This window comes from Carya illinoinensis, chromosome 9 (assembly GCF_018687715.1).
Source record: "Carya illinoinensis cultivar Pawnee chromosome 9, C.illinoinensisPawnee_v1, whole genome shotgun sequence".
Classification (NCBI taxonomy): Eukaryota; Viridiplantae; Streptophyta; class Magnoliopsida; order Fagales; family Juglandaceae; genus Carya; species Carya illinoinensis.
Genome location: NC_056760.1, coordinates 14,073,763 through 14,101,566, shown reverse-complemented (window position 1 = coordinate 14,101,566; position 27,804 = coordinate 14,073,763). Strand labels below are relative to the sequence as shown.

Genomic DNA, 27,804 nt, shown 5'->3' with positions numbered 1-27,804 from the left:
TATGTGATGTTTCATGGATGGGCTGAACTTCTTTCAGTTAGATGTTTTTAGAAAAATTCTACTTATCATCTCTACACCAAACACCACGATGTGATTTGTCATTTTTATCATTCTATTTAAATACACATATTAATGGGTAAATATGTGTGTTTAACTAGAATGAGAAATCACAGTATATAGTGTGGGAATGATAAGTCACATTTCACGTTCTTTTTTCGAAGTTTAATTTTTCAAATTGAATGAAGGCAAAAAGAAGTGCCAGACCATATCTAGTCTTTTTCCTTCCCGAGTAAAAGGCTGTTCAATTTTCATCTTATGCTGCTTATTGTCCATTTAGGTTTAGTATTTATCGACCCAAAGATGAATTATGAGAATCAGTTTGTCGATAATAAAGAAAAAGAGAGAGAAGGTCGTGAGTGATTTACTAGGTTTATTCTTCCAGCAGTGAGTGTTACAAAAAAATTACCAAGTCATGAGGTGGCTATTAAGATATCATATAAATAGTTAAATCTACATCTGTCGATTAACTCAAATTCTTAGAATAAATGATAGTTTAACACGCTATCAATTGGTGATTCAACATGTGATCATGGTTTCTTTGGAAGCTCAAATTGTAAGACGTGGTCATATGGCCCATTCGTATTTTTTAAAACAAAAAACACAAACAAAATGCAATGGTCACGGATGAAGGTTGTCGATGATTTAGGACTGGTAGGGTTTGTTGTGTACTGACACTAGGAAATGTAGTGGATGCCTGTTTTGGCTTGGTTCTGTATTAATGCTGTCTGAGGAAGTATATGAAATGTTTATATATGTCCGGCTGTTTCTGATTGTTGCAGCCGGTATTTGTGCTCAGTAGTTGTTTTCTGTAATCTTTAATCCAATCATTGACTGTTTAGACTCTTCTGTTTTTGTGTAATCCTGCTCAGCTCAGTAGAGTTGTTGAAAAAGAAGAGAAGGGGGAGGTCCTGAAATCCCTCTTCAACCCTTTATCACAGAGAATTTAGTTTTGAAGTTCCGTAGCATGCACTTGGCTCCTGTCCTCAATCACGGGTACAGTCACAACATGTACTCTCCATTGAAAGCTGAGAAATTGGGGTTAAGCTTCTGTAGATTGCTAGTGCTTGTCCTAAACAGAAATCATTGTGTATAAAACAATGATCGTCTCATAACATATCATCCAGTAGGACAAAAGAACTAACTCTCTGCACTGTTTATTTCCTGAGCAACATCATTATATAAAAAAGAGTCTCGCTTGCCTCTATCTGTGGTCCCACTTCCTTAAAGAGTACAGTTAAGATGCTGTACTGTGTCGACAACAACTTCAACAAACTTTTGTACTTTTGTGTTCTTCAACAAGTGGCCATGTTTTCAGGATCCTAGATTTTTTTTGTTACAACGTTATTCATACGGGCGATAGCTATAGACTTTAATGGCCTACACCATCTTTCCTTTTCTCATTCTTAAATAGGTTTTTCTCTTTATCCTATCTTGTGTGTGTGTATGGATTAATATGCCTATTATATTAATACAATCGTTTACTAATAAAAATAAATAAAAATGTATTTCTGCCTCCTACATTGGAAGATTGATATGGTAATTCTGTCCCCTTAAGTCATGTTGTGTAATTAAAATTATTTATATAAATACTAATTTTAATTGACATGACATGATAACCAAGGGTTTACATGAATCATTAGCTGCAAACCAAACAATAAACAGACATTGAAAATATAGAACGATGATGGATTAGCCTTTCATTGTACCTAAAACTTAAGAAAATAAGAGAAAATGGAAAACATGGATCTTGTGGATTGAGGAATGAGGAATGAGGGAGCAGTGTTGTAAATGAACAGAGCTCAATCGACAAGTCACTTGAAATCCACTAGACCAAACTCAAATTCAGCTAGACTTGTTTTTAATAAGAGTTGTTTTTGAAGTCCAAATTATGATAGATTATTGAATATTATAATTCATATAAAAAATTAATTTTTATTTCTTATTTTTTACGGTAAAAAAGTATGAATGTATAATGAGAATATCTTATATAAAAAGATAAGTGTAAGTTATGTTACAAATACGACACATATTTAAATTCTTATGAATATAACTATTGATAATACATATATATATATATATATAATTTATATAAAATTATTTCCAAAAATCTAAAGTAATTTTGTCAAAATTTATAGATAGAGTAAAAAGATATAACATAAACAATTTATTTTGTTAAAACTAAATAGCTCGTGTACAATTTTGAGCTCATCTGATAAACAAATTAATTGTTCATAAACATAAAACTCAACTTAATGATTAATCTGAATTTAATTTACGTTCAAAATCTAAAATTAAAAATTAAAAAAAAAAAACAAGATTTCTCCTTCTGTAGTTAATTTAAAGGGTGCTACTGATCCCACATAGGGAGGCCATCAAGAGAATCATCGAATAGGCAAATTTTCTTGTCTTTTTTAAAAAAGAAAAATATTTTTTAAAACTCATTAAATATTTTCAAAAAAATAAAAATAAAAATCACAAATTTATTAAAAAAATACTTAACTATTAAGTAAAAAAAAAAAAACTCAATCGGTGGCCACCATCTGTGTGAGATAAGCATTTCCCTTATTCAAATAGAGCTCGTTTGTATCATAAAAACAATAGACTGTTACTCTCTTAAGAGCATTCACGTTCGGTTTTTTATAATTTTCTTTCAATTTTAGCTATAAATCACATTTTTTATAAATTTTTTTTTTAAATTTTACTTATTTTTAAAAAACTTTATATATCTCATTCCTTATCATTTTTCTATTATATTAAAATAATATTTTTATATTATTTATTATTATTTTTATATTTTTATCTATTTCTTATAAAATATATAAAAATTAATTTAAGAAATAAATAGTAATTCTTTAAATATATGAACGAAGACATTGTTCATATCTTAAATTTATATTTTAAATGAATTGAATGAAGTGATTATTTTATTAAAAAGTTAAATTGATTATTTAAAATTTAAAGATATAGTGAATATAAAAAACCAATGAGAATGCCCTAAAAAGATTTGGGGGACAGCAAGTTGCCAAGTGAGACATTTTTGGGAAAAACAAAAGAATTACTGTAGAGGGTTTTCAATTATTGTTATTATTATTATTATTTATTTAAATCATCGATCCATTTGTGGTGGTTATGTCTTGTAGCATTGAAGAGTAAAGAAGATGGGCCCCATTGGTTTAGGTCCTATCTTTTTCGCCAACTGCCATTCTTCACACCACCCCATATTGGCATATGCAATGGCCCTCTAATATTATCCCCCACGCTAACTTTATAAAAATTCAAATTAATTACAAATATATATACTCCACTTCGAAAAATCCATACATCTTTAGTACTTTACCGTTACCGACGACGACAAAGCAGCCCTTCTCCCTCTGCTCTTTCTCTCTCCCCTCAACGGTCAAGACTCAAGACAATCGATTTTTAGAGATGTCGGCAGCGGGATAGGACGCCACGTGCCCCTGTCCAGACTTAGAGCTTGCTTTCAGCTCTTCCCGCCACGTAGTATACGCGGTTGTACTTAAAACACTGTGATGCTTTTTCTGGCGTTCCCTCAAAGCTACGAGACTAGACATAAATATCCAGTCGGTAGAGTATGGAAGTTTGAGATACTCGCTAGCGAATAAGCCACGTCACTAGCTTGTACACCGGTTGTCTCTATCGAGGTGGGAAGTAGTTTTCCCGTGTAGCCTGTAGGGTAAGACACGGTATCGTGTTTAGACTGAGCTGGCCACTTGGCAGACAGTTATATTACTTTTTAAAATGGATAAGGTACCTTATTTTTCTCTCGAGTGACAAAACTAACCTTTTAAAAGAGAAGAACAATTGAACAAAAATGTTTAGGTGCTGTATGAATAGTGATATAAGACTAGGTTATTTTAATTAAAAATTAAATAAAATATTATTATTATTTTAAGTTATTTATTAATTTTTTATATAAAATTTTAAAAAAATTATAAAAATAAAATAAAATACTTTTACTATATAGTAAAAACTAAGATGAACAAAACTATCTCATCTATTGTGTCGAGTTTAATCTACTCGTCATAATATATAATCATGAATTTGATTATATTCATGAATATAAATATATTTAGAATAGTAACCCCTTATTATTTTGGGGGAACTTGGCAACCGTGTCTTTTGCCGACAACAGACCGGATTCAGTTGAGTTATTTATGTTCAAAAGTATCGGATATCAATCCTAGTAAGAAAGGCAAGGTACGTTGAACACAGAAGAATAATAAGAAACTCCTATTGGACATTTTCGTCCTTTGCTTTGGCACCACGCGGCAGCAATTCATGGATTCTTCCTTTTCTAGGGTTCTTCTTTACGTTCGCTCCACTCCTACACCGTGGGGGTAATATGGACAATCAACAGATGGCGAATGGTGGTATTTTGGTCAAAATGCAAACATTTCCATCAGTTACGGGTGGAGGCTAGTTCTGTCCTTTTGCACTGCTCATTCATAAACTGCCCGTCCCCTCAGTACTTCATCATCTTGCATGTGATCCGCTCTCGCAGTCACCCTCTCTCTCTCTCTCTTATCAGAATCATGAAAACACGGTGGGGAACCCCACAACCAGCTAATCATGCCCCCATTTAAATGACAGATATTTCCCAAGTCTGCTTGGCTTCAAACGAATTGCATTCTTTGCTCTCCTCCCAGTTGTAACGCTCCACACCCACCCATCAATCCTTCTTCATCACACGCCCAACGGTTACTCTTCTCTTTCCTTCCTTCGTCCGTTAGCTTAGCCCCCGCTCCCCATATATATCTTTCTTCTTTGAGATATATATACCTGTTTATACATAGTCGTCAACCTTTCTTGCACGGTGTTCTGAGAGAGTCAAGGATAAGGAGGTTTTTTGTTTTGTGTTTTAGAGGGAAACTCAGATGGATTTGAGTTCGTTCTTGACGTCCCTGGTGACGTCGTTCTTGATATTCGTGTTTTTGATGCTGCTTTTCTTTTGGTTGTCGCGGAAGGAGGGGAATAAGGTTGTGTACTACCCGAACCGGATCTTGAAGGGTTTGGAACCTGTCGTGCCCGGGACCCGTAATCCCTTCGCGTGGATCCAGGAGGCCATGTCCTCCACGGAGCAGGACGTGATCTCCATGTCTGGGTTTGATACTGCCGTCTACTTCGTGTTCTTGAGCACTGGTTTGTACTCTGGTTCTGTTGCCTTTGATATTTCTTTTTGAAGTTTCAGGACTGTGGTGAAGTGGGATTTACTCCATCGGTTATTTTTGGTAGAATTCGTGTTAAATTGTTAAATGATTGTAGATTTGTGTCTCGTACTTGCATTTTACATGGATTTTACTAGCTATACTCTGAGATTTGCTTTTTTTTTTTTCTGGCTACTTGCTAGTGCGCTCTGAGCTGTTCTATTCACCCGAGTAAAAAAGTAATACGTCCAATGATTATTATTGGGTTAGTTGGGGAGATCAACTTTGATCTAATTCTACATTTGAGGGAATCGTTTTCTGGAAATTATTTTTCAGTGGAAGTCCAACCTTTCTTTTTTCTCCTTTTGAAAAAGTAAAAGGGCTCTTAAATTATTGTTGTTTTTGTTTATAGTAAAAATAATTTCGAAACTTGCAGAAGTGCTTTAAGAAAAGAAAGTGGAACGCCTTTTATTTTGAAATAAAGAATCTTTGAATAGTTTCGGTGTTCGAAGGATGGGTAATTGGGTATTGCTGCAATTTATATATACTGAAATTAAGTGTGTTATATACGTGGAATTGCAGTCAATCTCTACATTGAACCTAAAGCATACGAAACATTCAAACTCAGTTTTAAAACAAGAAAAGATAACGGAAAATATGAAACCGGGAATGATGCCTCCAGTTTATTAGTGTTAGTCAATGTTTAGGTCATTCTGAATATAAAAAAACATCACTTGAACCTTCATTAAATCATTTCGTCTGAATGGGAATTAGAGAATGTGATTTTCTCTCTCTCTCTCTCTCTCTCTAAAGATGTCAACTTTTCTGCACGAAGAAAGCATACAAGTTCTTATATTGTTTTCTTTTTGGCCTATTAATTTGCAGTGTTTGGAATCTTGGTTTTATCCGGCGTAGTGCTGCTTGTTCTTCTACTACCAGTTGCTTCCACCGATCATAGTGTGAAGGTTTCAACCACCAGCAATGGGACTTTTAACGAATTTGACAAGTTATCCATTGGCAATGTCAAAGTATGCTACACAAGCTTTCATGAACTGAATGTTGAATTCCTTTTTTTTATTCTCTCATGCAGTAGCTTATACCAAATTTTCGACATGGCTACTAGATATTATCTAGAATTTTCAAGTGCATTTTGGGAATTTGTCTCAGCCAAATATACTCTTCTACCTATCAATGTATGGGTATAGGGCCACAATTTGCAGAGCTAGTGGTGATAAATATATAAAATGTTATGTTATCTAATTAATTTTTCTTTTATGATTCACTTATTAAAAAAAATTTCTTTTAAGATTCAATAATTCTAACTACTAACAACGTTCTGTTTTACTTATTGATTGGGGCACTTCTTAATGCAGTTTTCTCTGTTTCTTTGTAAATACAGGATGAGAGTCCTCGTTTTTGGGCATTTGTGATAGCCACTTACTGGGTTTCATTTGTTACGTATTACCTGTTATGGAAGGCATACAACCATGTCTCTAAACTGAGAGCTGATGCTCTTATGTCTCCCGCATTGAAACCTGAACAATATGCCATTATCGTTAGAGACATACCTCCGGTCCCTGCAGGTCTAACAAGAAAAGAGCAGGTTGATTCATATTTCAAAGCTATCTATCCTGATACATTTTACAGATCAATGGTGGTCACAGACAACAAAGAGGTAAGACATTGATTTGGTATGTGTTCTAAAATTCTTTGGCATCAACTTGACTCCTGAAAACTTAACAGCACTTTAGAGGCACTTGAGGGGGTGCTTTATTTCCACTGCACTCTGATATGTTACCGTTTGCAATTCACTTTGGAACAAGTTTTGCTACTTAATATATAGTAAGCTATTAATACGAATCTAGAATGTGCAAATAGTTAAGATGCTATTTATTTACATCAATTTATTACTTATCGTTGATTTGATCCTCCTAGGTGAACAAAATTTGGGAAGAGCTAGAAGGGTACAAGAAAAAGCTTGCACGTGCTGAAGCGATATATGCACGGTCAAAAACAACAGGCAAACCAGAGGGAGTAAGACCGACTAACAAAACTGGCTTCCTTGGTCTGTGTGATAAAAAGGTAGATAGCATAGACTACTACAATGGAAAGATAAATGAACTAATCCCAAAACTGGAATCGGAACAAAAAGTCACCCTCAGAGAGAAGCAGCAAGCTGCTGCTCTGGTCTTTTTCACGAGCAGGGTCGCTGCAGCTTCTGCAGCTCAGAGTCTACATTCTCAAATGGTTAATGATTGGACAGTTGTAGATGCTCCTGAACCTCGTCAGATAATTTGGGCTAATCTTCCAATCAAGTTTTTTCAGAGGCAAGTACGGCAATATGTCGTGTATGCTATCGTGGCTTTGATCATATTGTTCTACATGATTCCGATTGCGTTGATTTCTGCCTTCACAACACTTTCGGAGTTGAAGAAACTTGTCCCATTTGTAAAGCCAGTTGTGAATATTGAAGCAATCAAAACAGTGTTGGAAGCTTACCTCCCTCAGATTGCACTCATTGTCTTCTTGGCTTTGTTGCCCAAGCTCCTTCTATTTCTCTCCAAGGCTGAGGGAATCCCCTCTTTAAGTCATGTAGTGAGAGCCTCTTCTGGGAAATACTTTTATTTCACAGTTTTGAATGTTTTCATTGGAGTGACTGTGGGTGGAACATTGTTCAGTACGTTCAAGGACATTCAGAAGGATCCCAATTCTATAGTTACCTTGCTAGCGACTAGTCTGCCAGGCAACGCAACGTTCTTCCTCACCTTTGTAGCTTTGAAGTAAGATAATTTTTTTTTTTTTGTTTTTTTATCATCAGTAAGATAATGATTTGGCGTTTCTTATATTTGTCTTATGTGCACTTATGTCTACAGTATTACGCATTCAATTTTAATATTTCTATGATTCCCAGGTTCTTTGTTGGCTACGGCCTTGAACTGACCAGAATAGTCCCTCTTATTATCTACCACTTAAAGAGGAAGTATCTGTGTAAGACCGAGGCTGAGTTGAAAGCAGCTTGGTTTCCTGGAGAACTTGGGTATGGAACTAGGTTTCCTGGTGACATGCTGATTGTTACAATTGTCCTCTGCTACTCTGTTATAGCTCCTCTTATTCTCCCATTTGGCGCGGCTTACTTTGGCTTAGGATGGCTAATTCTCAGAAATCAGGTAATCTTTCACTCAGCTCTTTTTTTATTTATTTATTTTTATGTTGGAAGTAGCATCTGATAAGCCATTGTCCTGCCAGAATGAGGAAAAACAAATCTTTTTGGATGAGTTGTGCGCTAAAGAATTTAAAAATATGTACATATTTTACATGCATGTCTGTCTTTAACGTTTCCTCTAACAGGCACTCAAAGTTTATGTTCCGGCCTATGAAAGCTATGGAAGGATGTGGCCCCACATGTTCATACGCATCCTAGCATCTCTAATATTATACCAAGTTACCATGTTTGGTTACTTTATTTCAAAGAAATTCTTCTATACAGCATTCGTAATCCCACTCATCATACTGAGCTTCATCTTTGGCTTTGTCTGTCACAAGAAATTCTACCGATTTTTCCATGACATGGCTCTGGAAGTTGTATGCCGCGAGCTGAAGGAAGTTCCTAACATGGAACTAGTGTTCAGATCTTTCATCCCACAAAGCTTGGGTTCTGATAAGATTGATGATGATCATTTTGAAGATGCTTTGTCACAAGTTTCAAGAACGGGATCACTTGCTTGATGTACATTTATGTATTCCACGAAATTATTGGTGTTGGTGTTTTTTTTAATTTTAGCAGAAGTCTTTGGATGCAATATTTGTTGATATTAAGAATTAGGAATCATGGCTTTGGGTTTGTCTGTAATATAATAATATTATATTAATTCGAATCGCCTGTGTTGAATTTCTTATTTGATCCCGTCTGAATTTAACTCGGATTTAATGGGCAGTGAATGCAGTGATTTTGGACAATATAATATCTCTCTATAAGTGACATGATTAATTGTAATATATATTAATATGAATTCTGTCGTATCTTCATGATTTCAGATAAAATGAATTCGAACTTTTGATATTTTCAAGGTATCAAACAAGAGATGTGAAATATTCCATAATGGCATGCCGGGTCTGTGACTTTGCATTTTTTTATTTTTTTATTTTTTATCATATTTTCAAATTCGTTCTCTTTAGTCCCTGATCAGCATCTTCACTTCCGGAATGGATAATGCAGTGCGGGTGGGTCATTACTTTCATAATTTCATTCACCAAACTTAGACATTCATCAAACAACAGTGGGTCATTAATGTTGCATGGATTAATACTGAATTTGTCATTGACATTTTAGGGATCCAATAATTTTGTGAAGACTTTTCCTATTAGTTCCTTCTCGATGCGTGTGGTATCTACATTCTTGTGATAGATGTCATAAGAAAGTCTTTATACCACATATTTTCCTTCTTGTTCCTTGCCACTGCTTGGGCGAGGGGTTGCAATATGGCCCCTTGCTATCTATTCCAGCCCCTTTGTTTGGTTCCTTTTTCCTTGTTGACTGGGCAAATGGATGTTTTACCACTCCACCTGTCGATCCAATCAATATCAACACCAAAACAAAGATGTAACCAAAATCAACATCAAAACACAAGAAAACTAGCTTAAGGCATACAAATGGAAAGCGCCAACTTTGACATCCCCTGTGACACCTAACATTAAATGACTTAAGCCAGCAAATGAATGGAGGACGTGGACAGCCCCCTATTCTCTGATGAGGGGGACAAAAAATGACTACGGCACTCATCCACCGCCAAGATGCACCTTGGAAGCCACATCACATTAAAGGCATCATCTCAGAAGCCATGCCGCATTGAAAGCCTTACCTCATGACACCCTTTCGCATTAAATACCCAGGCAAAAACAACTATGGGTGGGATAGCCAAACCCTGACACTAGGTATAGAATGTCCCATATGAAACTCGTATAAAACCTACATCTCAGGTATAAAGAACTCTTTCTGAACCCTGCTATTCAAAAAAATCAATACTCAAAATATGTGAGACTGACTTAAGCATCGGAAGTTCCCCAAACCATCCCGAGCCCCCACCTTCATCTTCGTGTTTGTTATGGTTATGAAACTCTTGCAATGAATTGTAACGGGAATGTAAATCAAGCATATGGATGTAATGGATGGAAATAAACTTTCATAAGATTCTTCAAGGATCGAAGATACATAGGTAGGAACCCTAAACTTCCAAAGAATACAACTCAGAAATTTCAATAGATTTAGATAAACCCTCTACTTTCCCTCTCTGCTCCCATATACCCACCCACAGCTTGTACAACATAACCCATAACAGAAATACGGACTGTGATAAAATGACTGGAAAAGTAACAATAACTAAATGATAGACCAAGGTCCCCCAAAATGAACAGCCTAAACAAAATGTATATCTTGACTAAAGACCCTCAACACGCTATGTTTATTTCTTCTCCTCAACGTCATCATTTCACTTTAGGTTCATAGCAATCCCCTCCCCTTAAAGAACCTTGTCCTCAAGGTTAAGAGTAAGGGTGCAATTGTTAAAGTAGCTTCCATACTAGTTCCATTGAAATTTCCCACGACAGTAGCAAACTCACGAAACTTGCCATGCCTTTTCTTACTCAATTTGATGTAGTCCATACTTCTATTAGCCAAATGCTATCAAATGTCCATCCACCGGGTAAAAAACAAAGATATTCTTTAGATTCTGATACATTTCCACATCCATCTTTATAGCCTCCTTGAAAGAAGAAGCACCCATAGGAAGAAGCACGAGCTTCTGTATTGCAAGTTGCCCATCTTTAGATTGGGCCTCCCATTATTGTATAACTGGTTCCTAGCTATTCATTGTATAACTGGTTCCTAGCTATTCATATAGGAAAAAAAATGATAAGTCCTTGTTTGTGTCCTCATCATGCATAATGGCATTAATGACTTTTTCACTGCTTGTCTCAATTTCATAAGCTAAGGCATCTTGTAGCTCCTCAATTTCTATATATCCACTTCTGTTTTGATCAAAGAATTCAAAAGCTTTGCAAAGGTGCCCATCGTCATTGCCCATCTTTCTTAAGTGAAACTGTGAAAAGAGATAGCTACAAATCCCCCATAGTTAAGATATCCATCCTTATCTACATCACCTGCTTCTATTAGAATTTGTAAATTTGTATAAGGTATTTAATGGCCAAGTTTCACTCTTAGCTTGTCAATGTTAATTTTTCCTTGATTGCTAGTATCTAGCACCTTGAATCCCTCCTTTATGCTGGAAACTTCCTCTACAAACAAATGCTCAAAGATTACCTTGAGAGCTCTTTTCTTGAGCTTATTTATAAATGAAAATTGCTTGAGCCTTGCCAACATAGTTTCACCCAAGGAAACCTTAGTTGCTATTATAGCATTTTGTAACCAAGGATGATCTACCACTACCTAAGCAGTAAGCCGCTACTTTGGGTTAGAATTAAGCATCTTCTTCACAAGGTCTTTTACATTATCAAAAACTTTACTTTTAAAATCTATAAGTTATAACAAACCGTATAATAGCTTGTGCCACTCCTTGTTCAATTTCTGTCCAAAATGGTGGGAAAGCACAAAGTAGGATGTAAAGGATTCATTCGGCACTCCAAACATCTACTTCTGGACCATAATTCCGTTTGAGCACCTCTGGAGACATGTAGTAAGGACTTCCAACTATCTCAATAAATCTCTCATGAATAAATTGATCTGTTAATGAAACACAAGTCAACCAAAGCAACTCATCTGTATTCTTCATCAGAGAATGTGACAATTCACACCTTAGTTCCTTTTATGTTACTTTCCAATCTTAGTTAGTGTCCATTAATGCAAACATATTTCTGATTACTCCTACCTCTTCAACAAACAAGTGGTCTGCAATTACTCAAAAGGCTTCCTTTTTTAATCTGTTCATCACAAAGATTTTCTTGAGTCTTGTATGCCCCATATCTCCCAACAGGACATTTGGAGCTTCTTTTGCATTTTGCAGCCACGAATGATTAAACACTTCAAGCATCATTGGAATCACCTTCGCACACCCAGCCTTCAATAATTTTTTTAGACCTATCACAATTCTTACATCAAACCCACTCTCCACTCCACACTCCCAATTCTTTTCCAGCACATCCTTCTCCACCACACAAACAAAATAATTACTCTCCCTCTTAGTGACATGGTGTACTAGATTGTTTGCTATAGAAATTTTGTGGGGTTCTTTCAGAAGCTCAATGGCATCTTAGTCATTATAGTTCAATCCCACAGGGTTACGTTATCTTCCTTTATCAAAGGGCTTAAAAACGACTGTAAGAGGCAAAGCATAAACAATTGAGGAGCACAAAATTTCTTACCTTTAAATTTCTTGGCAAACTCAACCATGCGAGCTGCTTCATCAATCTCCATCAACCCAAATGCAGTGGTACGCTTTTCATCCATGGGTAGTGTTGCCTTAGTATAGTGCTTCTCTACTTCTGGGATGCTCTTATTTTTTGTTGCATGGTCCCGATTGCTAATGTCCTTCAGACGAAGATCCATTTGCACGTTGAGGGCCCAACTTTTTTCTCAATCCACTCCATGCCAACAATGTCCTTGGTTGACTTCTCTTCCCTTCTCAAGTGCTCCATTTGTCTAGCCAACTCCTCTTCCTCATTTGTTTGCTTTGACTCTTCTTTTCTTGCCTCTTCAGTCTCATCTTTGTCAGAAATAGTTGCTAAGCCATTCCCCTAGGGTGCAGGTTTCACGAGCATTTTAGATTTAATAGTTTGTTTCTTTTGCTCCACAGCTATTGAGAGGGGTTTTTTCTTCACCTTTTGAGTTTGTAGTTGTACAATTTGTTGGGAATTAAAGCCTTATTGGGAATTAAAGGTGGCTTCTCATCAGGACCAAGTGATTTGACGAAGAATGAGGTGTGGGAAGAGGTGGAAGTTATCTTTGTTGATGATTGCCCACTCACTGATTTTTCTATAATGACCTTACAATTATGAAATTTGTTCTAATTTGCCGTTAACATTCACGCCAACTCCATCAGCTAATTCAAGTGCTCCCTAATTTCCTGAAGACTCTTCTTGTGAGAAGCTAGCCGAAGCTGCAAGATATTTAAAAAAAAAAAAAAAAAAAAAAAAAAAAAACTCCACTTTGTTAATAAGACCTCACTTACGGCGGGAGAATACCGTAAACAAAATTACCAAACTCAAAACAACAAATCAAGTAAAAAAATATCAAAATCTCAAAGTAGGAAGCCCAATGTTGTCAAGTTAAACCATGCCCCTCGCACCATGAGGTAATACGTCAGGCTCGCCATACATCCTAGTGACCCTAGCTTCTCCTTGTTAAGCAAAGAAATCTGCAACTTGGTTGCCCTCACAAAAGATGTGTGAAATAGAGAAAGTCATGCCTTCAATCGCCTTAAGCAACTCTTTCTAATAATCCCAAAGATACCAAACATTGCAAGCATGCTAGGACAGCCAATGAACAACTAAAGAATAATCACACTCTATCTTGTTGTTGGTCGAAAAGTGTGTCGTCCTCCAAGAATCGTCGGCTCTAGATACCATTTGTTAGAATACAACTCTAAAATTTCAATAGATTCCAGATAAACCCTCTACTTTCCCTCTTTGCTCTTATATACCCACCCACAACTCGTACAACATAACCCATAACTGAAACAAGGATTGTGATAAAATTTCTGGAGAAGTAACAATAACTAAATGACAAACCAAGGTCCCCCAAAATAAATAGCTTAAACAAAACGCATATCATAACTAAAGATCCTCAAAACGCTTTGTTTAGTTCTTCTCCTTGACATCATTGTTTCACTTTAGGTTTATGACAGTATTTGCAAGTAAAGATCGTGACTCGAGTTGCTGGAACCTCTCGGAGCATAAAAAACACGACGTTTATCATGATGCTCATTAGTTGGTAAATAGTTAAAATAAAATTAACATGATTTTATTAAAAAAAATGATAAATACGCAATACTTTCCACAATTACGCGTTTATCATTGTTGTATGCGTATTAACAAACTAATAAGAACAAGGATAAACTCAGAAAAAGGGAAAAATGATGTCTTATCATTAACAAGATTTTCTCATTTATTTTGTTTGGGCTGATCTTATTTGCTTAGCTTTATGTCAGTTTCAGCATTATTATCATTGACCCTCTCAAGTTACCTCATGTAGACCATCCTTTTCTTTTACATGCATCACCGATTTCTGCCTAGCTACCACCTACAGCCAATTATAATTGTTGTATTCGGATTTATTGTAACATAAAATCAACCTCTAATACCATACCAGAAAGCGTCTTTTATTGAGTTTTCAAAAGTTATCAATTATAGTTGGGCTCCCTTTTTAATTTTTATATTCAAGTTACACATTCGGTAATCAATTATAATAAATAAACTAATTTTATGATGACTAAACTCACTGCCTTAATTTTTTTTTTCATTTTAAGGAAAATAATTTATTCAGTTTTGGAGCGCAAGTGATCTCGTGCACTTCTTTTTCTTAAAAAAGAAAAGAAAAATATGAGACACATATGAAAATTAACTTTTTTTTACGATTGATTGTACATTTCTAAAAGAATACTACTACATCTATAAATTATTCACACAAAAATAATTCTATAAATTGATATGATTTCATTTGATCTGTTAGATTTACTTTACTATAAAAATAACTTTATAATTTGACAAACCATATTAAGCCACATTAGTTTGTGAGATTATTTTTATATAATCATTTTGCAGTTAGAATATTTCTTTTTCTAAAAAATGAGTATGCGAGATTTACACGTACTAAAACTATATCTAATATTATTTTTTTTAAAAATGAACTAGTATGCTAGATAAATAAACAACTACAAGTCAAAAACTAAAATTATTAGCTAATATATATGTTGACATGTTTGGAATAAAAAACTCAAGCAAACAATCTTCCATTAGGAAAAACTTTCTTTGATAGGTAGTTGTCATGACCTATTCTTTTGGTCCTCACTTAAAAATGATTAGAGCCAAAACCTAAAGGTTTATTGTTTTTGCATTGATCCCATGGAAGATTTAAGTGCAATAATATTACTTTTAAGTTAGTTACTGCAACAGAAAAGTCAGGACAAAAATTCTTTCCAAAATTAATAGCAGTGAAAGCAAGATAGAATTGTGTATTTATGGTTAATGAGGGCTATAATGCTAGAAACTCGTGAAATTTGGGGTCTGTTAGTAAAACATTTAGAATATACGGGTGAAATAACAAACAAATTTTATGGTCCTGCAATAAATAATAGAAAGTAACGGGACTATTGTGCAAAAAATAAAGACATAAAAACCCCACCACGTTTCTTCCCCGAATCATTCTGCGAAAATCAAAAGAAAGGTACAACCTACTGTTTGTCTGCCGAGAAAAAAAGAAAGAACAAAAAATAAGGCCCATTGTTTTGCTGTCTAGAACAGAAATCAAAATCAAAACCAATAGAAGCGGTAACAATAATGTCAACAATACCACCTGAAATGGTTGTAAAGAACCGGTTTCTAGGGTTCCTCATATGGCAGTCCATTCCCTCCTCGGCCATCTTCTTTCTCTTCAAAACCTTTATCTCCACCATCACCACTAGTACTTCTACCAGCAGCAGAACTAGCAGTAGCAGAAGCAGAAGCAGAAACCTATTACTCTCTTGTGTCCCATCGCTTATTACCCTCTTCAACTTCTTCACTTTCCACCTCTCTCAGCTTCTCTTCTCCGCCTCTCTCTCGCTCGTCTCATCTCCCCACCCCCACCGCCCAGCACACCCTTTCGAGCTCATACTCGGTCTCGTCCGCTTCCTTCTCGTCTCGGGCTCATCAGCATCGGTGTCCGCTGATTTTCGCAGCGGGGCGAAGGTTTCTCTGAGCTTTGTGTTGTTTGTGGCGGCATGTGCTATATCGGGATGTCTGGGGATGGTGTCGATTTGCTGGGTGAAACCCAACGACTTTTATGTGGAGTGGCTGATTCGGGGACTTGTGATTGGTTTGCTTTACGGGTTGGTTTACATTTATAAGCGCAGATGGGTTCTGGAGTTTCCCATTATTCAGGTTTGTGTGCTTGTCGGTTTTGTCTCCTTTTTCTGAAGTTTTTGGGGACTATGCTCTGGTTGGTTGTTGCGAAAAGCTGGAGTTGGGAGAAATTGTCAAATTTTTGCAGGTTATGTTATTAGATGGCGTTTCATGTTCTGCTGGTATCAGAAAGAGAAGAAACTTATACCTCAACCTACTTAAACTTAAAAGATGTGTTACACCTTCAGGAATAGAATTTTGTTTTGATATGCTGTTTTAGGTATCCAGCCACTTGGGTATTAAGTGTAAAATTGTGAAAAGAGTTATATTCTAAATTAGATGTTGGAACGTATAGGAATTTGGCTGCATAAACTATTCAGCGTAAAAAGATATAATTTTTTACAGCATGGATCGTGTTACTTCCAGGCTTTGAAGGCAAACAGCATATCAAATAGTCTTGTTGGCAATCTCAATAAATTGCAAGTGCTCATCTTGTTCTTGGTTCTTCTGCATTATATTTTTCCATTTTAATATGGTGCTTGAGTTTATTTGTGATACCCCCGCACTTGATTGATTTACCCCGTACTGATTGATGAGTATAGGTGGTGTATGAGATCCTACACTGCTTGGGATGGAGAAGTTCTTGCACTTTATAATGATTTAATGGTGCTCTAATTCTACCATTGACTAGATGTGGCTTGGGCCTTTCCTTGGGGCTATTCATTACTTGTTATATAAGATTGTATTTTCACCTCATCTTACAAAATTGTCTTGTGGTTGTATGGTTCAACTCTCAGGCTCTAGAATGATGTTCTGATCAGAAATTGAGTCCACTTGCTCCAATTAACATCACTTCGGGATTGTTTGGGTGCTTAAAAGAAATATGGGTGCTTTTCTTATTTTTGTCATTCTTTTGTTACAATTGTGTTCTTGCATTGCGCAAAATGTAAAATTGTGAAGTCTTAAATGTGAGCTGTCCCTCTCTAATGATGAGCCTCCAATCTAGGGCATGGCTAAATAAGTTTCGTTTTTGCTAGTTGATATGTTTTTTTGCCTGTGTTTGCTTCCAAGAACTGTAAATTAAAATTTCAATTTATTCTCACAGTGCTTTGGTTTCTGTTCATGAGACTCATGACCTCTAGTTTTAATTGCTTATTACAACAGCGTCCACCTTTCTTCAGCTTCAAGATGGGGCTCCCTTCAGCTACCACACGTGCTCTGAAGCTTTCTGGTGTGGCTTATCTATTTTCAGCTGTTTTAGGAGCAATTCTTCCTGACGAGTTTAAGAGCCAGGCCACAGTAAAAAAGTTCATTGCTGAGCAGATCATCTTTTTCATTGGGAGTTTTGCGTTGATCCTCTGCTGGGAATTAAGTCACCATTTACATCGGGTTGGTACATCTGAATGCTCTTTAGTTGTATATTTTCATTCATATTTTACTTTGACTGGTGTTCAACAGGCATAATATTGAATTATTCATTGATATTTGATGTTTATATCATCTAGTTGCTAATTTACATTATTGTTGATTCTCATTGCACACCATTTGAGGTATATGATTCTTCAAAATACAAAGTTATTAAAGAAAATATTCTTCAAATACAAAAGTTAGGTACCTTAATTCCTGCATGTTATAGTATCAACATTCAATGCCCCTCACTTTTTTTTTTTTTTTCTCTCTCTTTCCATTTTCCCTTTGGGACCAAGAGAATGTGCAAGACATAAAGAAAGGGTGAAGAAATTCTTTCCATGGCTGAAATATTTCAAATGTCTATTTGAAATCACTGCCAAAATTTTTTTTGCTCGAACTTCTTATTTGGTTACCAAAGAATAGCAGTTTTATAAGTTGGATAATACATTTGTTTAATTTCTGTTTCCCATTTGAGTTGAATAAAACATTATTTTTGTCTCATTTATTTTCTCATTCCTTTTCAAGTTCTTTGATTGAACAGGAAGTGCATATGTACTTACTGAATGGGAAAAAGAAAGAACTTGTGCAACCGAAATTTAATTTATTTGATAACTCGAAGTTTAATGTGTGAAATGAACTTTCGTCCTAAATGTCATTTGCTGTTCTGTATGCATTACCCAAATTATCCCTGTATAACTGCCCTAACTTGTGTAGCATATTCATTCTGACAAAGGACAGATTTTGAGGACCTGTTTACTGTTCTTGTGGTGGGTTTAGGTTTAGGATAATATACTGATCTAGGGTCAAGGATTTTAGAAGAAAGATTAGTAGGGGTGAGTTCCAGGATGCATACGAGATAATTATGCTTGATTGACAACCGTTACAAGAAACACATGGACACTTAGTCCCTCGAAATCTATCACTATTGACCATTGAAGTAGAATGTTGAAAATGAGAGCTATAATTTTATCCATTGTCCACTTGCAGTCTTCGAAGCTTCTATCATTTTTTTCCTTTCAAAGGTGCCACAATAAACAAATGGGAGCCATCTTCCAAATTGTTGTGATTGGTAAATCACCTTGCAAGCCTCTCCAACTTTCCAAGAAATCAACCGCTCTTCTAGGCATCATTCGTGCCAATCCCACCTCATCGAAAAAAATCATTTTATGGCGTTCTGGGTATCCTGCAGCATAGAAGTAGGTGATCAACAGCTTCCTCATTCCCTTTGCACAAGCAGCACCAATCTGTTACAATAATCTGGTGTTTCCTTAGGTTATCAGTGGTGAGAATATTTCCTACAGTGGCTGTCCATACAAAAAGAAAAAGAAAAAGAAGCTGCTTAACTATAAAAAAGAAGAAGAAGCTGCTTTTAGAGGTGCTTTATTCTTCCAGATACTTTTCCAATGAAAATGATTTGTGTCTCGAGTAGTAAGAGCCTGATGGTAAGAATGGACGGTGAACTTCCCTTTTCCAAAAGATTGAATTTTGATCGATGAAAGAAGCTGGAAATGAGGAAACTGTGGTTGTAAAAGAAGATGAAAGAGAAAAAAAAAATGGGGCTGTTCAGTTACTGTAAACAGTACCATTATGTAGTAATGAAGAGAAAGGAGAACATGCCAAGCAACCTAATCTCAATACTTGAGACTTAGGGTATGTTTGAGAAACACATCTCATCTCAAAATTTCTTATCATTTTCTTCCCAAACGTTATTCAGACACAAACACTTTAGTTTCAAATCTTCAACTTTTTCATCTAATTATTACCTAATGATTACAACTTTCCCAAACTTCCAAACAAAACACAAAAAATAATATTACTTTTTCAAATTTCAAAACAAAAATAATATTAAAAAATAATATTTTAACTTTATAATTTTTGTTATTTAAATTTTTATCTCTCATTTCCCAAAACCCAATAAGGGGTTGTTTGGAAGATGGGATGGTTTCATCTCATCCTATCTCATTCTCAAACATCATTCAAATACAAAACTTTTTAAATTCAAATTTTCAATTTTTTCATCTAATCCTTCCAACTTTCCCAAACTTATAAAACACAAAATATAATTCAATTTTTTCAAATCCCCTAAAAAAAAAAATAATATTAAAAAATTATACTGTAACAATATTTCAACTTTATAATATTTTAATTCAACTTTTTCTCTCTCATTTTTCAAAATCCCATAAAATATCATAACTTAAACCATTTCATTACTATTCACAAACCATTTTGCAACTATTTTCAGATTTCTCATCTCATCTCATTCCTCAAACATCCCCTAAAACATCTTAACTCAAACCATTTTGCTACTATTTACAAAATTCTTATCTCATTTCATTCCCCAAGCATCCCCTTAATATTCCATTACCAAAACCTTTGAATTCTCTGGATGCATCTGGCAAATATGTTTAAAGATTCTTTGTTGTACTATTAATTTGAATGGTAACTCAAAGACCTAATAGAGGTCAAAGTACCTTTAATTTGCAGGTACTGTGGAAATAGAGGTATACCTTTAATTACAACGCTAACCATAACTTAGGAAAGAAGAAGCCTTAAAAGAAAATTAACCCTGATTTCCTAACGATTGACTTCCGAGAGAGTTTAAGATTTGAACCAATTTGATCCTATGTGTGAGCTATGAAAAATATCAGAGTTAAGTGATGACAATCTTCCATGGCTGCATCAGTTTCACTTTTAAACATGATACCTTTAGTCCAGAATTTCTAGCCTGTTCCTTTTCACGTAATTGTTTGAAATCATCTGGCATGTAGGTGCTACATACCAAGAGGTTCATGTTTGCACCTCCCAAAGGATCAGCAGCTGCTGAAACAAATCCGAGTGAGGACCTCCTTGCAGCTTTGGAGGAGAGCAACCCAAGTTCTCTTCTTCGGTATCTTGCCTATCTTGATCTCTGCATGGTTTGTGAGAATAATGTCGATACATGGAGACGAGCTGCCTTTTTTGAAGAAACTGGTGAGACTTACAAACGAGTCACAGCTGTATGCTTGAGGCCACTGGAAGAACTTGCATCAAAGTTGGCTGAAGGCTTGGAGAGTAATGTTGACAAAACCTCCCACCTATCCAATCAGTTACTCGCACTAAGTGATTCACATGTAGAATCAAAGTACAGCAAACTACTGAACAACTTTCAGGTACAGTACACTGTTGCTTACCTTGTGGACGCTTTATGCATATTTAAATCTGCATGTGCATGTGCATTATCTATTGAAGCTAGCAAACTTGCCTTGAACAGATTACTTTCATGCAAAATTACATCTTCAATGTAACATTTTGTTGCAACCAGTGTGTTTCGAAACATTATGTAATTCTGCAGTGAAAGTCTCATTCCAAAAGTTTGTCCTAGTACTACGCTAGGCTTACCCATAGACAGGCACATTGTAGTTCCTTGAACTCAAGGGTCTCATAGGATTTCTCTGACTGTTCTGCTACCTTATAGAGCCTCTCTCTATTTATGCCATATCTTGGAGTAGTCATATAAAGGATTTTTGCGAAATGTTTTGCAGGACAATGCCTTTTAATGATTTATTCATACTATATAACTATTTTCTAATGCTGATTACCTGTATAACAAGAATATCAATTATATCTCATCTTTGTGCTTGAAAGTATGTTTGGATGTGAAAATTTCTTAGAGGAGTTTTTAAGATGGTATAATAAATAATTTTAAGAAGTTATTTAAAGGAAAAGAAAGCATTGGTGGCTGGCCTGATCACCACAGGTCAGGCCGCTGATGGTGTCCATTAGGGGTGGTGTTTCCATCCCCACACCTTGCCCCCGGGAGGCGGGGGCGGGGCGAACATCTCATCCACCCTGCGCCCCGCTCACTACAAGAATACTAATGCCCCATTGGGCCTAAAAATTATTTTTGGGTCCAAAAATATTTTTTTAGACCCAAATCATTATATAATTTAAATCGTAAATTAAAATTTATATATATAACAATAATTTAAAAACTAATAACATAAAAATTATGGAATCAATTTTTTAATTTGTTATAAGTCCCACATTGCTCAAGTAAGACTCTTGTATGGCCTTGGAATTCTATATAAAGTTGGCCTAGGGTGCCCATGCCATGTGCAATCTTGTGAACAAGTCTCACATTTTTGTGAACAAGTCTTAACAAATTGTAACATATATTTATATATATACAATTTGTAAAATATAAATATGTATTTATATATATAAAAATTGAGTGGTCCTCCCCCTGTTTCTGCTAGGGGTATTCCATGCCCCCTTGGGGGGTGGGGGAGGGGGTAGCGGGGGGGCAGGCCCCCACTGCCCACCCCTAGTGTCCATTGTGTGTACAATTTTTTCTTTCTTTCTTCTCTAGTTCATAATGAACAAGGAGAGCATTTAAACAATGTGAAACAATTCTCCTTTCTTCGAAAAAAAGCTGTCCACCTGACCTCTTAAGTATGAGGTTATAGATTACAGGTTGTCAATTCTCATCCCAGCTACATAGTCTTTGAATTAGATTACCATGAAAACTATGGCCACCATGCCCAATTTGGGCTGCTTGTGGTGGCTAGGGGGTGGCCCTTTGCCACCCTATAGTGGCAGCCACCACAGGGTGCCTTCTCTATTTTCTTTTTAAGAAAAAATAAATAAATAATATTTGGAACATGGTTTTTTTGGTTATTGGTGTTTTTGAAAATCTTGAGGACCCACCTGTGGGTAGCCCAAGTGGTAAGGGCGAACTTGTGTGCATGAGCCCCATGTCATAGGTTCAATTCCCCTTGGGATCAAATTGCGATTTAAGTGGGAGTTCATGGCGATGGGTTGCCATGCTAGTCTCCCCGGGCGTTTAGGTTCCATGGGTGAGTCCTAAGGGCTTTGCCATGGGGGTAGTTCCCGTCATAAATTTTAAAATAAATAAATAAATAAATAATAAATAATAAAAAAATAAAAATAAAAATCTTGAGGAGTTCTTATTTGTAGATGTATGTTTGAGATGAAAACATTTTCAACTAAAAAATCACTTGACTTCAGAGATGGTCTTGGTTACCAAACAAGCCCTTAGACTTTCAGATTTGCGCTTGGCAGATCTATGTACTAAATATGTGGATGGGCATTATATGATTGATATGTAAGAAACACTAGTATATGGTGAACAAATGGCAGTTGCTAAAGGATTCACAGCAGACCTCAGTCAGCAGGATAACTTTTTAGCTGAGTTGAATTGAATTGAGTTTATAATGAACCAATAAACCATGAATAGTAGACTTCTTCATCTGGACAGAGGCTTTGGGAAAGATTCTTAACCTAGATAAGGTGAGGAAGCGAGGGGTTGTAGTGATCAATCACTGTTGCATGTGTAAGAACGGGGAAACAGTTGATCACTTTGTACTGCATTGGGAAGTTGGTAGCATTGTATGGAACATGGTCTTTTGCTTGTTTGGGATGATTTGTCATGCCTCCTCGAGTGGTTAATCTCCTAGCATGTTGTTAGGATGGTTTGGTAGCCCTCAATGCGCACTATTGTGGAGAATGAGTATCGTGGTTATGTGGTGTATTTATAGGAAAAAAAAAAATGAGCAGAGTTTTGAAGATTGTGAAAAGTCTGAGGTAGAGCTCAAGTCTTCATTTCTTAAATTTGTTTGCATGGCAATACAACTCACCATGAATGCTTCTTTATGCAGCTATTTGCATAATAATATAACCCAAACAAGCACTTCTTTATGCAGCTATATGCATGGTGTGCCAGGACGGTTGGCTCGCTAACTGCACACTCGCACGGGGAGGACAGGTTTGGGGTTGCTCAGCTCTCTGGTAGTAATGCTGCTGTTATCTCAACTTTGTTATCCTGCCTTCTTGCCGTTGAGGCATTGATGGGGAAGAAGACCAACATTCAAAGCGCCCCTCATTTGATGGGGCCAGCTGGAATTAAATGGGCAACATTAAGCACTGGAAGAGTAGAAGTTGCAGTAGCTAAAAAGAGAGGTGGGCCTCTATATTTGAAAGCATATGCCATTGCTGATGTTTTAAGGACCTCAATCTACCATGTTGTGTCTGCTTTCCACGATGAGATGCTGAAGAGCGCTAAGTTGGGTCTTCTTGAGAAAGATTGGATCATCAGCGGCAAGCCTCTTTTTGGCTCCCGTGAGCTCCTGCTGCATAAACTCCGTCTTTTCCTGGATTTCCGAGCGAACTAACTGCTGAATTGCCTGGGTTCAAATCATTAGCCCCTTTTTTTGATTTCCATTTTGCAGTTTTTGAACTTTCCTGTGAGGACATCATAAATAAAGAGGCGGTCTTGTTTGCAAATCCTGAGTTATAGGGCTGAATACAGAGAGAGAATGTCGATTTTGCTTAAAAAAAAAAATCAGAGGAAAGTTCAATAGATTAAGCTGTATGATCTCTGAGTGCACACCTGAATTGACTGTATTATCGAGTTCCTTAATGCTATTTTACTGATTCACACTTTTCAGCTCGCTCAAAAGGGCATAGAGTGATGCATGGGTTGGGCAAGCTACATATTTACTTAGAAAACAAGAGAAGCCTAACTGAACTCTTGGAGTTTTCAAAACCAATAGAAAGGCAATGGAGCCGACATTGGAAGGGCAACATAGAACATCAAAACTATCTTGATGAATTCGTTTCATATGGACAGGTGTTACTAATTTTCTTCTCTTTTAGTTGATAATACCAATACGTTTGCTAGTAATCATGTCAACTTTCTACAAATCGGATAAGATAGTTGATGGTGCACTGAAAACAAAATCCATTATTGAACTATATGTCCCTTGAGAATTTTTAGAACTGGACCCTATAAAAGAAAAGCTAGTGTTGGACAATGGCCGTTTAAGAGATGGGATTGTAACCAGTTTTTCCAACCAAATTTGGAGCTCTATTTGGAAGAAAATATCCACAAGGTAGAGAGAGAGAGAGAGAGAGAGAGAGAGAGAGAGGCTGGCTTTGTATGTGAAGAAATTCTCTGGTGACGACGCTCTAGAGATGGTGGAGCCAAGTGGTGCAATGGGAGTTGCTCATAGTTTTGTGCATTGTGAAGGAAAGAGACTGAAGCCAAGTAGTGACACGCTTGTAGCTATTAGTGTGTATTGATTAAGCCATGCTCCCTCAATTTGTCCACAGCTCGGTGTTACCCTATTGCAAATTGCACTTTTTTTTGAATTTTTTTGCTTTTTATTTCAAATATTTTTTAAACGTGTTTAAATATTTTTTTTGAAAAAAAAAAACCAATATAGTCATTTCCTTAATCAATAAAGAATTAAAAAAAATTAAATACATGAACAATCAAAATAAGAAGACAAATTAAGAGCATATACTAGAATTATTCAAAGTGTAAATAAGTCCAGTGCCTATTAACCATTTTCTCGTGGGCTTTCTGTTGGTAACCTCTACTTAATGCATATTTTTAAATTTTAATTGAGTTTTTTCATGTAAGTCTAGTTTTTCATACGAGTCCCAATGGGTTTTACAGTATTACTTGGTGGCTTTTTTCCATTCGGTTGACTATGCTTTAGCCATACTTTTAACTTTTGAATCATTACTTGTGTGTTTATATAAATTGCATTATTAAATTACTTAATTGAGTATTTTTTACTTGTAAATTTCTGTGAACGATACATTCTTTACACCATTGATATGAAAGTATATATTTTATACCGATTTTTAAATTCAATTTATATATATATATAGATATTAATAAATTAAGATATTATAAAAAAAATTTGAATTGTTATCTCTAATCCAAATTACTTGTATTTACGTGGTCAACATGATTTAAAAGGATTAAAATTTGAAGTTATTAAGCGTGGTTCCCACTACCCACTTCCTAGCATTTCCTTACCATCATAATTTGACTTTGAACTGCTCATACAATTACACGCGGTAAGCTTGAATTGGACCTTGACTTTTATGCAGTTTGCTTGTTAGGCTTGACTGAGAGCACTCCGTGGACTTGCCTAGTCTTCCGTACCCGGTACCACCACCCACCAGGTCTATAGCCACAGCTGGGTCCCGCAAGTTGATTTTGTATGTCTTTCTAAAAAAAAAAAAAAAAAAATTTCTCACATGTGCGATCCAATTTAAATGAAACTTTCTAAATAATATGAAAGAAAAAATCACAATACCTACTTCAATTAAAACTTTAATGGTTAACAATAATAGACTTAATAATATAGATATAGATCTTACCAAATGGATATCAGCAACAAGCAAACGGAGAGGAATATTAATTATTAGAGTAGGTTTGAATGTTGAAATGAGTTGAATTATGAATATACTGAATAGTATTATTTTGTGGGTCTCATTGAAATAGTTTAACTTTTTTTAAGTTATGATTAGCTCAATCTCAAACTCAACTAACTATTCTAAATCACAAATAGTATTCTCTCAACTGCTTTCTTCTTTTAGAAAGCGACTGAGGAGGAGCAGTTAGTATTCTTCCTCGATTGAGAAAGGAGTGTTGATCTCTGTTTGCGTCTGTAAGTAGAGGAGTACGATGGAAGACATGGAGGAAGTATGGAGGAGATTGAAGCTGAATGATGAGGAGGATGGACCGATTGAAATACAGCATTCTGATTCGAGTTTATTGAACCTGAAGAGTGAACGTAGTCTGGTTGGGAAGGTGATTTCAATGCGACGGATTGGAAAGGAAGTTATCAGATCTATGATGGAGAGAATCTGGAAGGTAGGAAAACCAGTGGAATTCCAGGAGATTGGAAGTAACTGCTATGTTATAACATTCGTAACTCGGAAAGACAAGGTGAGAGTTCTTGATGGCCGTCCTTGGCTGTTTGATAATCATCTATTTGTTCTAAAAGAATTTGAAGGTAAAGTGCAACCTAATCTGTTTGACTTTGATCATGCTTGCCTATGGGTGCAAATGTTAAATTTACCTTTGAATTATATGACAAAAAAGGATGGGAGAGGAGATAGGAAAATCGATAGGGAAGGTTGTGGAGGTGGATGTGTAGGAAGATGGCTCAGCTTGGGGGAGATGCTTAAGAGTTAAGGTGGAGTGTGATCTTAAAAAACCTATAGCTCGAGGAAGGACAATTCTAGTGGATGGTAGGAGAAGCTGGGTGCCTTTTCAATATGAGAAGTTACCTAGGCTTTGTTTTAATTGTGGAAGAATTGTGTATGAAAAGGAGAGGTGTAAGGGGAGTGATGAAAGTGCTGGTCAATATGGAGTGTGGCTTAGGGCACGGCCTATAATTAGAAAAGTAACTACTAAAGGGGAAGAGGAAAAGATAAAAAAGAAAAAGGAAAAAGAGAAGGATAATTCAAGGCAGGAGTATGAGGAAATGGAGAAGGGAGGAGAATCTCAACAGGGAAGGGAGGAGGATGAGTTAGTAGAACAAGGGGTGACTGATGTAAATTCAATGCTAAAGGTACAGGAGGTCCTATTTCAACCTATGGTGAATGTGAATGAAAGGGATGATAGTAGACCAGATGCTTGTGTGAGTGTACAAGATGAGAAGTCTAAAGTGATTGAAAATAAAATGCTGCAATTGACTGATGAGGATGTGGAGAGCAAGAGGTCATCAAGGTGGAAAAGAAGGGCTAGGGCTAGGCCTGAGTCAGGTAAGCAAACTAGCTCTTTTTCTCAACTAAAAAGAAATTTTGATGCTATGGATGAAGATAGTGAACAGTTTGATGGTGGCAAGAGAATTAAGAAGGGTGATGAGGTAGTGTGTGATGAAAATATACTAAGGGTGGTGGCTGCTGAGCAGCACCACCTGGAAGCATGAAAATCCTATGCTGGAACTGCCGAGGGCTTGGGAACCCTCGGACAGTTCAAGACCTTAGTCTTATGGTTAAGGAAAAGCAGCCCATTCTGGTTTTTGTTTGTGAAACAAAAATCAGGTCATGTAAAATTGTTGGTTTGCAAAGGAGGTTAGGGATGGAAGGAAGTTTTGCTGTTGATTCTGAGGGAAGAAGGGGTGGTATTGTACTGTTTTGGAGAGATGAGAAAGGTGCTGAGATTGTAAACTACTCAAAGTGGCATGTTACTGTAATAGTAAAAGGAGAGAGGCAAGAAAAAGACTGGTGCTTCACAGGGTTCTATGGTCATCCTGAATCAGGGAAAGGAAAGCTATCATGGGACCTGTTGAGACAGTTAAAACCTAAAAATGAT

At 36.1% G+C, this 27,804-nt stretch overlaps 2 protein-coding genes and 1 long non-coding RNA gene across 3 annotated transcripts; 2 read left to right on the top strand and 1 right to left on the bottom strand.

Annotated features, from left to right (window-relative positions):
- The first annotated feature begins 4,564 nt into the window (after positions 1 to 4,564).
- Positions 4,565 to 9,123, top strand: LOC122275947 (CSC1-like protein ERD4). The gene is made up of 6 exons (XM_043085296.1): positions 4,565 to 5,220; positions 6,111 to 6,253; positions 6,625 to 6,900; positions 7,161 to 8,005; positions 8,137 to 8,392; positions 8,574 to 9,123. The coding sequence occupies exons 1-6, from the start codon at positions 4,956 to 4,958 to the stop codon at positions 8,949 to 8,951; spliced, it is 2,163 nt and encodes a 720-aa protein (XP_042941230.1). The 5' UTR covers positions 4,565 to 4,955; the 3' UTR covers positions 8,952 to 9,123.
- A 384-nt stretch (positions 9,124 to 9,507) lies between these two features.
- On the bottom strand, positions 9,508 to 14,092 carry LOC122275948. The gene is made up of 3 exons (XR_006228726.1): positions 13,523 to 14,092; positions 12,600 to 13,333; positions 9,508 to 9,788 (listed from the first exon to the last, which is right to left on the bottom strand). It is a non-coding gene; the product is annotated as an uncharacterized LOC122275948 (long non-coding RNA).
- A 1,493-nt stretch (positions 14,093 to 15,585) lies between these two features.
- On the top strand, positions 15,586 to 24,122 carry LOC122276403. Its single transcript, XM_043086092.1, has 4 exons — positions 15,586 to 16,313; positions 17,439 to 17,663; positions 20,453 to 20,833; positions 23,387 to 24,122. The coding sequence occupies exons 1-4, from the start codon at positions 15,732 to 15,734 to the stop codon at positions 23,852 to 23,854; spliced, it is 1,656 nt and encodes a 551-aa protein (XP_042942026.1). The 5' UTR covers positions 15,586 to 15,731; the 3' UTR covers positions 23,855 to 24,122.
- Positions 24,123 to 27,804: the final 3,682 nt, after the last annotated feature.

Excerpts from the sequence above, each read along its gene's own strand:
- LOC122276403 (XM_043086092.1), top strand. The coding sequence starts at position 15,732 with ATGTCAACAATACCACCTGAAATGGTTGTAAAGAACCGGTTTCTAGGG. Across the intron at positions 16,314-17,438 it reads TGGAGTTTCCCATTATTCAG|CGTCCACCTTTCTTCAGCTT; the intron begins GTTTGTGTGCTT and ends TTATTACAACAG. Across the intron at positions 20,834-23,386 it reads AACTACTGAACAACTTTCAG|CTATATGCATGGTGTGCCAG; the intron begins GTACAGTACACT and ends TTCTTTATGCAG.
- LOC122275947 (XM_043085296.1), top strand. The coding sequence starts at position 4,956 with ATGGATTTGAGTTCGTTCTTGACGTCCCTGGTGACGTCGTTCTTGATA. Across the intron at positions 6,901-7,160 it reads TGGTCACAGACAACAAAGAG|GTGAACAAAATTTGGGAAGA; the intron begins GTAAGACATTGA and ends TGATCCTCCTAG. Across the intron at positions 8,393-8,573 it reads GGCTAATTCTCAGAAATCAG|GCACTCAAAGTTTATGTTCC; the intron begins GTAATCTTTCAC and ends TTCCTCTAACAG.